Source organism: Amphiura filiformis, chromosome 9 (genome assembly GCF_039555335.1).
Source record: "Amphiura filiformis chromosome 9, Afil_fr2py, whole genome shotgun sequence".
Taxonomy (NCBI): domain Eukaryota; kingdom Metazoa; phylum Echinodermata; class Ophiuroidea; order Amphilepidida; family Amphiuridae; genus Amphiura; species Amphiura filiformis.
The window spans coordinates 35,314,270-35,329,204 of record NC_092636.1 but is presented as its reverse complement, the minus strand read 5'-3'; the positions used below and the strand labels follow the sequence as shown (position 1 = coordinate 35,329,204).

The following is a 14,935-nucleotide window of genomic DNA, read 5'->3' as shown; positions in this document are numbered from 1 at the left end:
CAGAAAGAATTTGCGCCATTCCAAGGTATGTTTGTTCTCGAAATGTATCTAATCTATGTTTTGTATCATGTAGCTGACTACTGAGGAAACTTATAACAAATAAAGCTCGACCTGTGTAGTATTTCATGATTTTAATAAAGTTTTCTTCTGTCGTTGCACTACGCACGCCACGGTGACTGAGTGCAACGATCGTGACAACAACAAGGTAGAAAAAGAAAGATTTAAACAATCTTCCGAATTGTTCAGTCCAGTCTTTGCTCGGCAATGAACTGAAGCTATTTGAAGTTTGTATGTGACGTATTGTGTGTTCATTCGCTTGTTGTTGTTTTTCTTTCTTCAAATGGCTGTTTTTGAACTTGAAAAGCCATTTCAGATCCTGATTTTAAAATACATCACTATTTTTTTCACTTTTTCTCACCCCAAAAGACCCCTATTGTTCCTGCAAAGGTTTTTGAGACGCGTAAAATGTTGTGCGTGGCATAGCGGACAGCGCGTTGTTCACCCGTCCATAGCAAACGGTGTAAGAAATTACGCGAGCGCGATACGCTTTCATTTCGAAAGGTGCTGCGTGATTGTCTCAAAAACGTTTGGAGAAACAATAGTTTTCAAATTTTGCTGAAACTGGCGGTATTAATTTTTTTAATTTTGTTCAAAATTTCATGAAATTTTCGGTGACATTTTGATTATTTTTGCAAAATTGCGAAAATTTTGTGAAAAAAGACCCACATTTTTGAAGGCTGTCACCGAAAGAACCACCCCCCTCTATTTAGGCAGTTTGTCACTGAAAGACCCCCTGTTTAAGGCAATCCGTCACTGAAAAACCCTTGGTTCCAAGTGGCTGATCAGGAGCCTGTAGGCTCTACGTCACTTTCATATCTGAGTGCCCCCCCCCCCGCCCGGGCTGATAAACTAGCGTCCTGGACCGTACAAATTACATATGTAGTAGTAGTGAAAAAAGTCCCGGAAGGGGGGGTACTACGCCAAAAAAGGTATCTGGGATGTGCCGCTATATTGGGTGAATACTTTTGTTCAAAAAATCCCTAAACATGGGTCCCACTTTACAAAAAAATCCTAAACATGGGTCCAATTTTCTGAAAACAGCATTAAAAATTTGGTCCAAACCAAATCTGAGTACCCGCCTCCCAGGGAAAAAGTATTATTTATACAAGCTTGTGGAGATTCATATCAATAGGCTAGGGCAGCTAAATGTAGGCCTGCAGCAGAGTTTGGCTAGATCCAGTGAATTTAGGGCGCAACATTTGATTCTCAGGGGGGGCTAGGAAGTTTTGAAGAAAAAAACTTTTCCCACTAGGCCTACTCAGGAAAAAAAACCACTTTGCTCACTGATAAGGTAAAAACAAAAAAAGTCCCACCCAACTGAATATAAGAAAATACATGTGAAAAATGAAGAAAAAAATGTGTTCAAGGTCAAATTGATGGATTTTTCCTGAACTTGGTTAACAATAAATAAATAAACAAGATCTTAGCTGGTTTGATTATTTTATTCCATTAGGCTAAACAAAATTCTTTGTCTCCGCTTCCTCAAGCTCAACACCCTAAGTTTATTTATTTTTACATTTTGGGCTTAGCGAATGCGGTGGGGGTTTTTTACGTGTTTTTCCCGTCTTTGGGTGTTTCTTTTAATTTGTAAAAAAACAAGAACAAATTTGAAAAATGTCCCCCCACAAAAAAAAAAAACCGGAAAAACAGCAATTTTTAAGCTATGCGGCAGGGAAGATGTGATAAACCTCTTAGCCTTTAATACTAGGCACTATATATAGTTCATACCACTCATGGCAATCGTCAGATATAGAGAATCCAAATAAATTATAAATAAAACAACAATGTACAGTGTGACTCCAAAGATTTCCCCAACAAAACCAAAAGTATTAAAAGTATTTCAATTAACTATTTCAGAATATCATTTTACATGTATACCTTTTATACTTTTTATTAACAAAAAATACTTCTCAATCACCAGGTCAAAAATCCCAAGATTTGTGCAGTTCATGTTCAAGTTAAAATAATATGGCCTCATTTAAAGGCTTCAAAACGCCACATAAAAAAAAATCCTTGGAACCAGGAATTAGTAAGAAATAGGGTCTCATTAAGTTGGTTTAATAAATTAATATGCCATGCCAGTACATGTTCACCATTGACACCACTACTGTGAATAAAGCGTTGTCGCACGGTTTATTATGACACAAACATACTCTGGTACAGAATTAGGCTTAGCAATTGTACATGGTGGTTTAAATACTGAGTGGGAAAGCATTCAATTCATAAAATAAGATTTTGATGAAAATTTAGGGCGCTTGTTTTTGGAAATCTCTCAAATTCAAACTACTGATGGCAAAGTCGTGTGAACTGGTGTTTATTTTTTTAACCACCTTCATTTCAATTTTATTTTTAATTTTAGCCACTTGTTGTGAGCATAATGTGTTACCCTTCTGTTATTTACAGGATTTCTTACCACATGTATGGCACTTCATTAATATATGGATACTGAACCACGTGGTCGGGTGTGGAAAGTGTGGCATGGGCAGGATGTCAAAAAAAAAATGTCAAGGCTTCCTCTTTGGAAGATTTAATAAAGAAAGGTTAGTACCTAAGAAGATTTTAAAGACACCACCACAATGCATTGCATTTTTTTTTAATGCCTTAATTCTGGTCTATAATTTGTCTAGTTTCCCATAGACAGATGCACACAATCATGGCTTCATAGCGCGTACATCATTGGAGCTCTTAGGTTCTAGTTTACATCAATGAATAAATTAGTTATCAGTGATCCTATTTCTTATTTCTAAAACTTAAGAGCTCGCCAAATGCATCGTGTGTTAAAAGGATACAGTTGGCTGGCATTCGCGCAATGCATTGTGGGAAGTTGTTAATATCTTCTTTGGGTTAGTACACTGTGATATTATTTGATTCATTCATTCAATCCTGTCGTAAATTTTGGGAAATAAATTTAAGATTTTACATATTTTTAACCCTAAAAAACCCAACTGTCGCCATTTTGAGAAGTGAAGAGAAGAAGGGACGTACAAGAGGAGGCCAATTTTGGCCAGGTAAAGTTTATTGACCCTGCTAAAACTAATTGCTGCCAAAATTGCTGTGAAGATACTTTTAAGCCCCAATCGCAAAATTTGTCTCATTTTGACACCCCACTTTCAGTTTGTGTACTGAAATAAAACCGTATGTTGTGATGGCAGCTAAATAAAACTCCCACAAATACACACAACTCTCATAAATCGGTCTACATGTTACAAATTTTAGCTGGAAAGTGTATTTATTGCATGAACCAGCAGGTTTATATATGTTTATAAAAACGACTAAATATGGCATAATATTGTGTTTTCATGATCAAATTGATTTATTTCATCAAATTTTGTTGTTGCAAATCCTCTTGAATAAAATCTAACAAAAAAATAAAAAACATTTGAATTACATATTACACTAAATTTGGAATGCAAAATCCAGCAATTTTACATACAGCAGCTATAATGTAGTAATTTCGTGGTAAACAGTAAAAGCTGCCACAGCTCGAACGAGGAAGGGTTAAATATTAATGTTAAATTTCACACATTTTCAATGTATAAAAATTTAAAAATGTTAATCTGATTTTCTTGATTTGCTCTTTCAGCCTTGGAAAAAATTGATAAAAGGAGAGAGGACTTCTTGTGTCTTAGGCAGCAAGATGGAACTGATGTGGATGATGACGAAGTGCTGCAGGAGTTGTCCATTGATGCTCCACTTCTAATTATATTGAAATCGAACATGCCTCAGCCTGCGGTCACTTTTGCTTGTGATGTTCAAGAACTGGTTCAAAAAGGACATACCGAAGCTTTTGAAATGAATGAGATCAGTTGTGGCCAAGTTGGTGATGATGCTCCCTCAACATCCACTGTATCTCTCAAGAAAACAGGCTTGAGTAAGTGACTATAAATTACAAACATTGAAAGTGTGGGGCTGATAACATTACAAACCCCTGGATTTGTTAGTGTAACACAAGTCACGGTCATGTTATGGCTCATAAATGTAGTAATTTGACTTGTCAAATTTATTTGTTATGATGCTTCACAAATAGGGACCATATCTATCTATATTAGATTTTTATATAAAGACTCGGACAAACTGGCGCATATAAATTAACAAAGACCTTAAAAATACACACGGCTCGAACCCGGTCCTCCCGTAGAGTCGTGTGTGTCTGTATACATGTGTGTCTGTCCGACTATGGGTTTTGCCATGCTAAGGCGTACAGAGTTGATATTTGGCATGGTGGTAGGGGACAAGGGCCTGAAGTTTATGATTAGGTTTTCGAAGCGACCCCATAGGTCAATGGTCACCTAGAGTTTCAAATTGCTTAGGAATGCCCTACGACTACCAAATTTGGTCAGAAGAACCTCCGACTCAAACATAATAAATTAAGGTGGTCAAAGGTCAGGCAAGGGTCACCAGGGGTCAAATAGTGTAGGTGTGCTCTATTAACACCAAATTTGGTCAGAAGAATCTCTGACCCAAACAAAAGACATTGCCGAGGTCAAAGGTCAGATATGGGTCATTGTGGATCAACTAGAGGCCAAGTTGCTTAGGAAATTCTGACTACCAAGTTTGGTCAGAAACCTATGACCCAAACGTAATACAATGATGAGGTCAAAGGTCAGGTAGGGGTTATCAGGGGTCAACTAGAGCCTGATTTCCATAGGAAAGCTCTATGACTACCAAAATTGATGGCAAAAATATCCCCTGATATATGTATATTTTGATTTTGATGTAGCCATGCTTCCCATTTTTTCATAGGTTCAACCAAATCTACCGTAAAGAGAAAGCAGTTGACTTTAACACATGATTTAAAGTTGGGACCAGTGTTAACTGTAAGTATTGGTTGCCCGTTGTTTCTTTTCTTTTTAAAAGTAAGGCTGTTAAAGGTGGTTGATCCTATTTTGGGTCCGATATAATTTATTAAGTTTTCTATTCTAGATGCAAGGGCATCGTTAGCACAGTCCAATTCCAAAGTTTGATCTGAAAATATGCAGCATTTTTTTTTACAGTGCAGTGTTCACAACAAATCTGTTCACACAGGAAATAAGTGTTTTTGTTCCGATATTGTTGTTTAAATGCTTATTGGATTCGAAATTTTGATATCAGAAGAAAGCCCCTGTTTGTCTCATTACACCTGGTAAATATTAGATCTAAAAGATTTGTATTTAAAAAGTTACAAGTGAAAACGTGGCGAAAATGCATGTATGGTAATTATGGTGTTACCGAACTATAGCTACGTTTTAAACTTGTAACTTTTACAAGTAACATCTGTCGGCTGTAAAATTTCACAGGCATAATGAGAAAAATAGGGGCTTTCATCTCGTATCAAAAAGTCCACGTCGATGAAAGAATCCATATGTGATCGGAACATACACCTTTAAGTTCTTAGATCAATAACCTCTGTGCATTTGTTCATAAAAGAATTTCACAATTTAAATGGGTCTTTTAAGATTGGGATGCACCCAAATTATATTTGACCCCTATTGACCTCTAGCTCTAGGTCAAAGTATGTGGTTGTCCAGGGATACACTATACAGGGTTCAAAATACAAAGTTGTTTGAATATTGTTTTAACCTATACAGATGCATTCCTCAGGTCACAATGAATTAAAGACGAGCGGGGCGCCCCGGACTCGGTCCGGTTTATTTATTTTCCTCAATTTCCGGGGCGGGTATGTGCGGTTTTTTTTGCCCTCGGTCCGTGAATCATATTTTGCCAAGAAATCGAAGTTTATGCAATAAATAAAGTGACGAAGATATTGCAAAGCAAATTATAGACCTGTTAATATATTTTATAGGCCAACTTGAATTACAAGTTATATTTTACCTGATATGATCGACTTGGATACATTTTATATGTTAATTAATTCACAACTACGAGACAGTAAGTAGATCTCGTAAGTGTTGCCGAAGATTCTGTCGTCAGTCCAGCCCAAAATATATAGGGTATTTTTGGGTTTTGTAAAGATACCTCCGGTCGGTCTGGATCGAGGAAATTTTAACTGGAAATTTTGCCTCTTTACTGCGTTTAATGTAGGATACTTTCTTCCTTTGCAGGTCGATCCAGGTAGCAGCAGCTTCAACTATGACATCCGAGACTACATTCCATACCTTGCTTAAATTTCAATCAAACATAAATTTTACACTGGCGATCAAAAGAATTTGAGCAGCCCATAAATTCATGTTTGCATATTTGTTGTATAATTCCGTTGAAATTCAAAAATATTCAGAAGTGAAAATCCCTAGACTATAAGAAAGATGTATTTTGAAACTTGCAATAAATCAAGACCAAATCCATTTTGGCTTCGAGGGTTTTTGAATCTATTTTACAACTCACACTGCAAATTATGAGCGTTTACTTTTGGACATTTTAAAAGTAAACTCAAAAGTAAACTCAATTCTAAACACAAAGTAAACACAAAACTAAACGTTTCATGCATTTTGCACCCAATTGACCTCAAAGCACACTCCAAGTGAGTGAATATTATCACAAATGTTTCCACCATCTGTGATATAATGGGACAGCCATGATTAGAAGCTGGTTGGAAAACTGAGCTTGTGTTGGGCTCACATAAGTGTTTAGTATTGGGTTTACTTTTGAGTTTACTTTTAGTTTGTCCCAAAGTAAACGCTCATAATTTGCAGTGTCAACAGCACAATTTCTCCCTATAATAACTTCTATCATCACAGAGAAAGTCTTGAAAATAGTTGATCTCTGGAGATATATTAGTTTGCCAGTAATGTCTTTGTAAATATGTTGGTGCTTCAGTTTTTGGCTGTCACAGTGCTTTCTTGATCAATTAATGTAGAAATCTTAGCGAGGGTTTTATTTTCTCGAATGTGCATAATAAAAATCCAAAAAGTAAAAACTTGCAAAACATACCTTTTGCCATAGAGTTGTGAAATGTTGATGTAGAAAACGCGAAATTAGATTTTCACGGATTTGACCAAATCCACAAATCGTCTTATTATCTTCTCGCTAAAATTTCGACTTATACAGTAATAACAGTATGCCCTGTACGGTAAAATTAAGACCTCACAAAAAATATTGTTTTCCAATTGTATCAATACTTTTTGAGAGCAGTTATATGTTTAAAACTCACACTGCAAATTATGAGCGTTTACTTTTGGACATTTTAAAAGTAAACTCAAAAGTAAACGCAATTCTAAACACAAAGTAAACACAAAACTAAACGTTTCATGCATTTTGCACCCAATTGACCTCAAAGCACACTCCAAGTGAGTGAAAACTGAGCTTGTGTTGGGCTCACATAAGTGTTTAGTATTGGGTTTACTTTTGAGTTTACTTTTAGTTTGTCCCAAAGTAAACGCTCATAATTTGCAGTGTCAACAGCACAATTTCTCCCTATAATAACTTCTATCATCACAGAGAAAGTATTTGCATGCTTAATTCAATATAGTCTGCTTTTACAATAAGCAGTTTTATTACAGTATGGCCTATAGGCTGCCAAAAACCTTCTGATCACCAGTCTACATGTATCCAAAGTCTTGAAAATAGTTGATCTCTGGAGATATATTAGTTTGCCAGTAATGTCTTTGTAAATATGTTGGTGCTTCAGTTTTTGGCTGTCACAGTGCTTTCTTGATCAATTAATGTAGAAATCTTAGCGAGGGTTTTATTTTCTCGAATGTGCATAATAAAAATCCAAAAAGTAAAAACTTGCAAAACATACCTTTTGCCATAGAGTTGTGAAATGTTGATGTAGAAAACGCGAAATTAGATTTTCACGGATTTGACCAAATCCACAAATCGTCTTATTATCTTCTCGCTAAAATTTCGACTTATACAGTAATAACAGTATGCCCTGTACGGTAAAATTAAGACCTCACAAAAAATATTGTTTTCCAATTGTATCAATACTTTTTGAGAGCAGTTATATGTTCTTTATATTATGGATAGTAGTACTAGTCTGATAGTGTTTAATGGGTAACAGGACACTTCGCTCCTTGCCATCTCGCCCCCTAGTTCAATACGAAATATTCGATATGAAATTTTGCTCTCTTTTGTATTCGTTCATGCTTACTCGGGCGTTAAATGAAGTATAGACTTAGTTTGGTTTCTCTTTAGTCTGAACCCTGATTTTTATATGAAACTTCCAATTACGGCCTAGTCAACATCAATAAGTAAAAAAATGTTGAGCAAAATTTGTTTTGGAATCTTATCTACTTAGGGTCTGAGATCTTAGATTCCGAGACCAAGACTTCCACAAAAAGTTCTCGAGACTTGACTAAAACTTGGTCTTTGAGACCTACAACACTACTTTTATCTGTAGCATATCAAATTTAGGGGGAGAGATGGCAGGGGGGCGTGGTGTCCAGCATTCGTTTAATGTACCTAGTAGAATAGAATATGTTAAGTAAAACAAATTGTTTTGAGCTATCAAGGTCAGATGGAGCCTTTGGTGGTCGATCGTTCAGCTGCAAAGATCAGTGTTCATGTTTTAGATTAACAGTTCCAATTAAAATAATTCAACCATACATCAAATTGTTATGAAACATTTCCATTAATATTGTTGTTGGGTCAAGGCCCTCTCTCAAATGGCAAAACCGGGCAAAGAGGGAAATATTTTTTCCAAATGTATCAGATCGATACTTTTGTAAGCAGTTCATATTGTTTATATTAGCAGTATGATAATTAGTTTACATGTAAAAAAATGAAATATCACAAAATAAAATTCATGGTTAAACATTGTAGAATAGAAAAATATGTATATATTATGGGTAATTTCAAGCAAGTGTCAACCAAATAGCAACAAATTTAAATTTAAATCCAAAGTTTAATTATATGCTCATATTGTAGCCAAGGGTCAAAAGTTCAGGAATTGTTATTTTATTTTGTGATATTTCATTTTTTTACATGTAAACTAATTAGCATAAATTTGCATATTCGGGACTAGTAAAATGTGCAAAAATGAGTTTTTTATTTATTTTAAGTATCTTTCAGACACAAAGGTATTATGATTTAATGAATGTCAAGTACAAAGTACATATCATGCTCAAGAGAAAAGTTTGTAATTTTTTTTTAACAAATAACTAAACAGCTTGTAAATCTCGTTAACCTCGGTGATTAATTAATGTATGCAGTTATTTATTGTCATTCTGCAACACAAACTATCATATTTTAGGATAGCAAGAAAACTATAAGTCCTATTTTCATGCAAATATTATTTTTCTGCACACTTGAAACTAGCTTCAAAATGATGACATCAAATCTGGGAAATTGCCTTTAATTAATAGCTCAAACAAGAGTAGCGGAATGACGATGCGGAATGACAACGGTATTTATTCCCTATATTTGGGCAATTTCTAAAAAAGTTTCCACATTGCGGATAACTCATAATTTGCTGAATTAGGCAACTTTGATGTGCAAGCTGTTGAATTTGGCAACTTTATCACAAAAACATGGCTACTTTACCTGTAAATAAGGATTTCAATGTGAAAATAATTGTGTTACTTGTATTCAAGAATTTTTAACATATGAAATGCCATTGATTACTTTCTTTTACTTTTTATGCATATTAAAGCATGATTCCCCTATACATTAGGTGGAAAGTTTTCAGATTTGTGATAGATATTGTTAAACGATCCAAATTTGCAAAAGAGTGGGAGATGAGGCTGTAGATCATGAAGTGAAACATTTAATGAACCCTATCTATGTTATCAAGTGTTTTATTTGTTTCATTCATAAGACCATTTTAGGATACCGAAAGGAATTGTATACATATTGTCAACTCTAACTTTAATTAATTGTGTGTGCTTTTACAAAAGAAAATATCATTCCTGCCAAAGAAAATGTACATTTTATCTAAATATATGTCTTATTATTTTTGTATATTATATTTGCTGAATAAATTGAATTGAATTGAATTGAATTGAATTATAAATTCTGTACTCAAGTGTTTGTTATTTTTGTAAATTTTAGAAGTCATTGTCCATAATAAACAACTTTGACAACAATTTAAACATTTTGTTTTGCATTTATACAAGAAAAGGAGGGAAGCAAGACTAACAAAATAATGTTATGTCTCAAAGCACATGTCGATTTCAAAATTGAATGCGAATCCATTTTTTTTTCTCCTTTTAAAAACTTAAACCTATATGAGCCTGCTAGGAAAAACAAGAATGTGCAAAAAGCTCTGAGACATAACATTTCATTGTTTAGCCTTATGCTGGTTTCATTGAGTGTTTGCCGCTTGCAGTGCTGCTCCGTGAACGATTTTACTGTTTCAAAGTTCTAACGGCACTCCCAAGTTGAGTTCAATTTGTATTTGGGTAATTGGCTTGACGCAGTCAGATTTTTTTTGGTATTGTTTGGCTTGCAGAGTTACTCAAAATCACCATCAAAGCGGCAGACAATCTGAGCCAGTATTTATGACTGCGACTACTACAAGCATTGACTTCAGCTTGACGAGAACACTCAGTTTCTGGTACATATTCTTGGATATGTCATGCGGCAAAAGGAAAGCATTACTTCCTTCTTATAAATTGCCAGTCCGATATTTGCTTCAATGCTTAGTAGTAGTTTCGGACCTAAAGTTAGTGTGTTAGGGGCAAGGTTTGTGTGGTCCAGTTTTGACTTCAAAATGTCAAAACTACTACAAGAGTTCTTCGGCAGTCGCACAAGACCATAATACGCCAACACTATCAGTAAACTCTGAACAAGCAAGTGCAAAATGCAAATTAAATGTGAAGGCAAAATTAATATAAACATAAAATAATGTTAGAAATTCAATTTCAAAAGGTGTAAAAAACAAACGAACAAGAAAATTGAAAAATTGAACTTGATTAATTTAAGACAAGTTTAAGGCAAGATTTCCCAAACATGTCCTCAATCACATTCAATTGTATTCATAAAATCGGCAATGCATTTTATCACAATCGGACATCAATCAATGGCAATACACATACTACGTGCGATGCTTAAAACAAGTTGTAGTCGCACAATGAAATTATTGACATTTATATAGCGAATTCGCAAATATTATTAAACATTGAGGGCAGAAGGGTTTTGATGCTCATTTTCCTACCACCCAGTCTCTTTTTTCAACTTAATTCGACCATGGTGTGTCCACACAAATTGTCAACAAACAAAGTTTTGGTGGTCACGCAACCTTTGACCTGTGTCTGAACTCCCCATGCATGTTAGCCAATCAGAGCGCGATTTGCACGTGATCGAAATTGCTCCGTTTTCCCGATTGACCTTGTTTGGAACTAGCCGAAATATTGCTGGCTCCTGATCGTTTAAACATTTTATAGCTTTCTATTCGAATATGACAAAGCAGAATAGTTTATTGAAGCTGTGATAATCATCTCAGGTTTATTCTACAACTTTTACTTCAAGAAAATCCGTGTATCAGGCGCTGCTGTTTTGCTATTCACATTTTGTGCCCTTTTTTGTGATTTAACTCGCTGAAATTAATTTCCAAAATCACATTTAAAAAAATCATTTTTCAATTCTAATAACTGTTCGACGAACAATATCGTACATGCAATTTATTTGCATGGTTTCTAAAAATATTTTTCTAGGACTTTTGTGGGATTTCAACCGATATCCCATCTCATTAAATATTCATATAACGTGTGACACATAAATATACACAAAGCACACACAGAGCGTGTTGCGGGATGTTTGTCACATGCCGTTGACAACAAATACAGCTCAGAAACTCTTTTATCTAAAATGATGATGATGAGTCGCTATCTAGCACGGTACTGACTGACACGTCTGGCGGGGACTTCGTCGGGAGGTCGGCGGGACACGCACAATTTCCCCGGGTATAGGGCCCGAGACTTCGTCGGAAACTTCGTCATCAAATATTGCCCGCATTGCGGGTATTCGGCGAGTGCCCGTCGGAAGGCGTCAGTTACTCGATTTTTCGAAAGCGAGTTGATGCCGACTGCCCCGTAGTGCCCCGGGTACCCAGGAGCCGGACTGCAATTGACGAATGCATTACACTTAATACTAACCAACAGATTATCAGTTCAGAAAGCTGTTAGTGTTTCAGAACCATATAATACGTAAGGAGACAATTAAAATGCTCAGATCAAAATGAATCTGCATGATGTATGTATTGTTTATATGTGACACGATCTGGTCCATGGGGGCCAAAGGTGGCAAATTTGAAACTGAGATAAAGGCAAAAATATGGAGTAAAAAACAAAATATATAAGAAATTACACATCACAAAACCTCGTAACATTTGGTGTTTTCAGTATATGATAGCCTAATGTTACTACAAGTTAATAATAATAGTACGTAACTCAATTTTCAAATATGCCTCCTTTGGCCCCCCATGGAGCAGATCATGTCACATATACTTCTTAATTCTCCATTAAATTTGTATTCATTTTGTTCACTAGGACATTGAGTTTTTACAAGGCAAAGTTGTAAGAGTTGGAGTAGTGGGAAGGACACCAGTAACTGTAATGCCACCAAATACAGTTCTTCATTACCCAGGATTTTCCATCTTTAATGGCCCAAGAGTGGTAAGTATGACTGGCAAAAAAACCAAAACACACACACAAAAAAACCAAGAGAATGAGACAGATTTAGTTCAATGTATATTTTTGCATCATTATTTTATTATCTTTTATAGATGTAAATAGGGTGCATCTCATACTTTGATTAGGAATGTCTTCAAAACTTGACTGTCGGTACCCTGGTGGAACCAGCGATTGGGCCTGCTTTCTATATTCAGAACAATAGAACCTGCTTAAACCACCGGTTCTGCCAGAGCAGCGGCTGTCAACCGGTGGTTAGGTTTTAAAGCTGTCCCTTTTTGCTTGTTATGGATGCAAAAGTGCTACATGGGAGCACTTTATGTTGCTTCTAATTTGATGTAACTTATTCTGATCTCTTCTACTAATATTTCAGCATCTTATGACAGATTTTGGTCTGGAGGTACTGTGGGATGGTGTGTATGATGTTGATGTCTACATATCAGATGTGTATGAGGATAGGATGTGTGGATTATGTGGTGATAATGGTAATGATGGACCTGCTGATGATAGAGTCAAACCAGACATGACTGAGGTAAGTGTAACAAGATGAAGGGGGTTTAAACATATTTATTTTTTTAAGTTAGAGAAATCAGAGGGGCACACGGGAGGGATACTACTTAGGTCCAATATGGTTCTGCACCGAAAGATGGGTGTTATTATTGTAATGCATGATGTCTTGTACCTCACAATGAGGTCCATCATCCAAACATTTTGCCACTTTTGAAGTAAATTGCTGCAGTAATTTGGATTCTAAGAGCAAAATGTGTAGCACAGTGGCCCATAGAACTTCCTGGGGTGTTGTACCACCAAACTACTATGTTTTTGCTCATATTCCAAAAAAAAAAACATATTTCAGATACAAGAGCATACCACATACTGTAATGGTTATTTTCATTTTCTGTTATTATAGGCATCTTCTGATGCTGAGTTTGGTGATAGTTGGATAGTGAATCCTAATGACTGTACATCAGGTGTAGATCCTCCTGATGGCTATAACCCATGTGCAGACCTATCAGCTGATGACCAAAATGAGATTAATGATCTATGTGGAATAATAACTGATGATGCAGGTATGGCTATCTATTGAACTGTACTGTGTATTGTGATGATAACAACTAGATATTGCATCCACTCTGCACCTGTAACTACAGCTCATAAATGTGTTTGCATCTGTTTGTGTCAATGAACTGTAAACTTTTAACACTTTAAATATCTTATGGACAACGTAACTTTACCATGTTTTACCAGACCCAATTTCCTTTTAGATGTATACAGCCAAGTCATAGGTCATGTACTTTATTAGATGTCATTTTGATATAATCTTGAAAATGTTTGTTTTACATTTTGCACACATTTTCCTTCCTCCTTGTGTTTTCGTGCTCTGTTCTCGTTAATGCTCTCTTTCCTTTTGATCAGCTTTATAAACTGAAGAGTGTGCTGAGATTTGTTTGTAAGGCCATTTATAAATCTCATTTATTATTATTATTTTATTAAATGATATACACTGATCAGAAATTCCACCATACATTTCAGTTGATACATTAATTACATGCTTCAAATCTTTAGAGAAAAGTTCTACAGAATCAATGTATTTGTTTTCTGTATTTTATTAGGACCATTCAGAGAGTGTCATGATGGTGTAGATGCAAATGTAGATCCTACAGAATTCTTTGACAATTGTCAGTATGATCTCTGTGCAACATGGCCTAGTAAAGCAGCTCTATGTACAGACATTGAAGCATATGACTTAGCATGCAGAGAAGCTGATGTCAATACATATGAATGGAGAACTGACAACTTATGTGGTAAGATAAAAAGATTTGATTTATGCCAAAAGTTATCACATGCTGCAACACGTGCACACTGCATCTCATCAACCAACACAATGTACCTGCAGTGCTTTTTACTGAAACAACAACAATGACCCATTCATAACCTTAATGTATCACACCATAAAAACGTCCCAATTAAATTGCTCAATAGATGACACAGGCGCAGAGGTTGTTGATATCCATCAGTGATTTCCATGTGTGACATAGCGATGGATTTTGCAACACAAATGACTTATGCATGTGTGCCTCCTATGTGCCAGAATAGTTCAACTGCCATATTTGTGCTTTTGTGCTGCTGTAATTGGTTGTTAGTGGTTAATAACTTTGCATCAGTTATGTGTCGGGCATTTTGAAAATCTAAATCTAATCTAATTCTAATTGTGAAAATCTACACATTTTGCTTGAACCTTGGATTTTTCTCTGTTCAAAAGGCAAAATGTTAAGATTTTTCAAAATCCCCTCCAAACAACTGATGCCCAGTTATTTTAAAACCTCTAATTAAATGAGTTGTTGCTCACTGACATACATACTGACTGC

General features: G+C 35.5%; 1 protein-coding gene across 1 annotated transcript in view; it reads left to right on the top strand.

Annotated features, from left to right (window-relative positions):
- Positions 1-14,935, top strand: part of LOC140160057 (IgGFc-binding protein-like) — a 37,163-nt gene that overhangs the window by 5,684 nt on the left and 16,544 nt on the right. The window contains exons 6-9 of the mRNA XM_072183327.1: positions 12,426-12,551; positions 12,940-13,098; positions 13,477-13,636; positions 14,180-14,371. Of these exons, the coding sequence (XP_072039428.1) occupies positions 12,426-12,551; positions 12,940-13,098; positions 13,477-13,636; positions 14,180-14,371 (637 nt within the window). The remainder of the gene's footprint in view (positions 1-12,425; positions 12,552-12,939; positions 13,099-13,476; positions 13,637-14,179; positions 14,372-14,935) is intronic.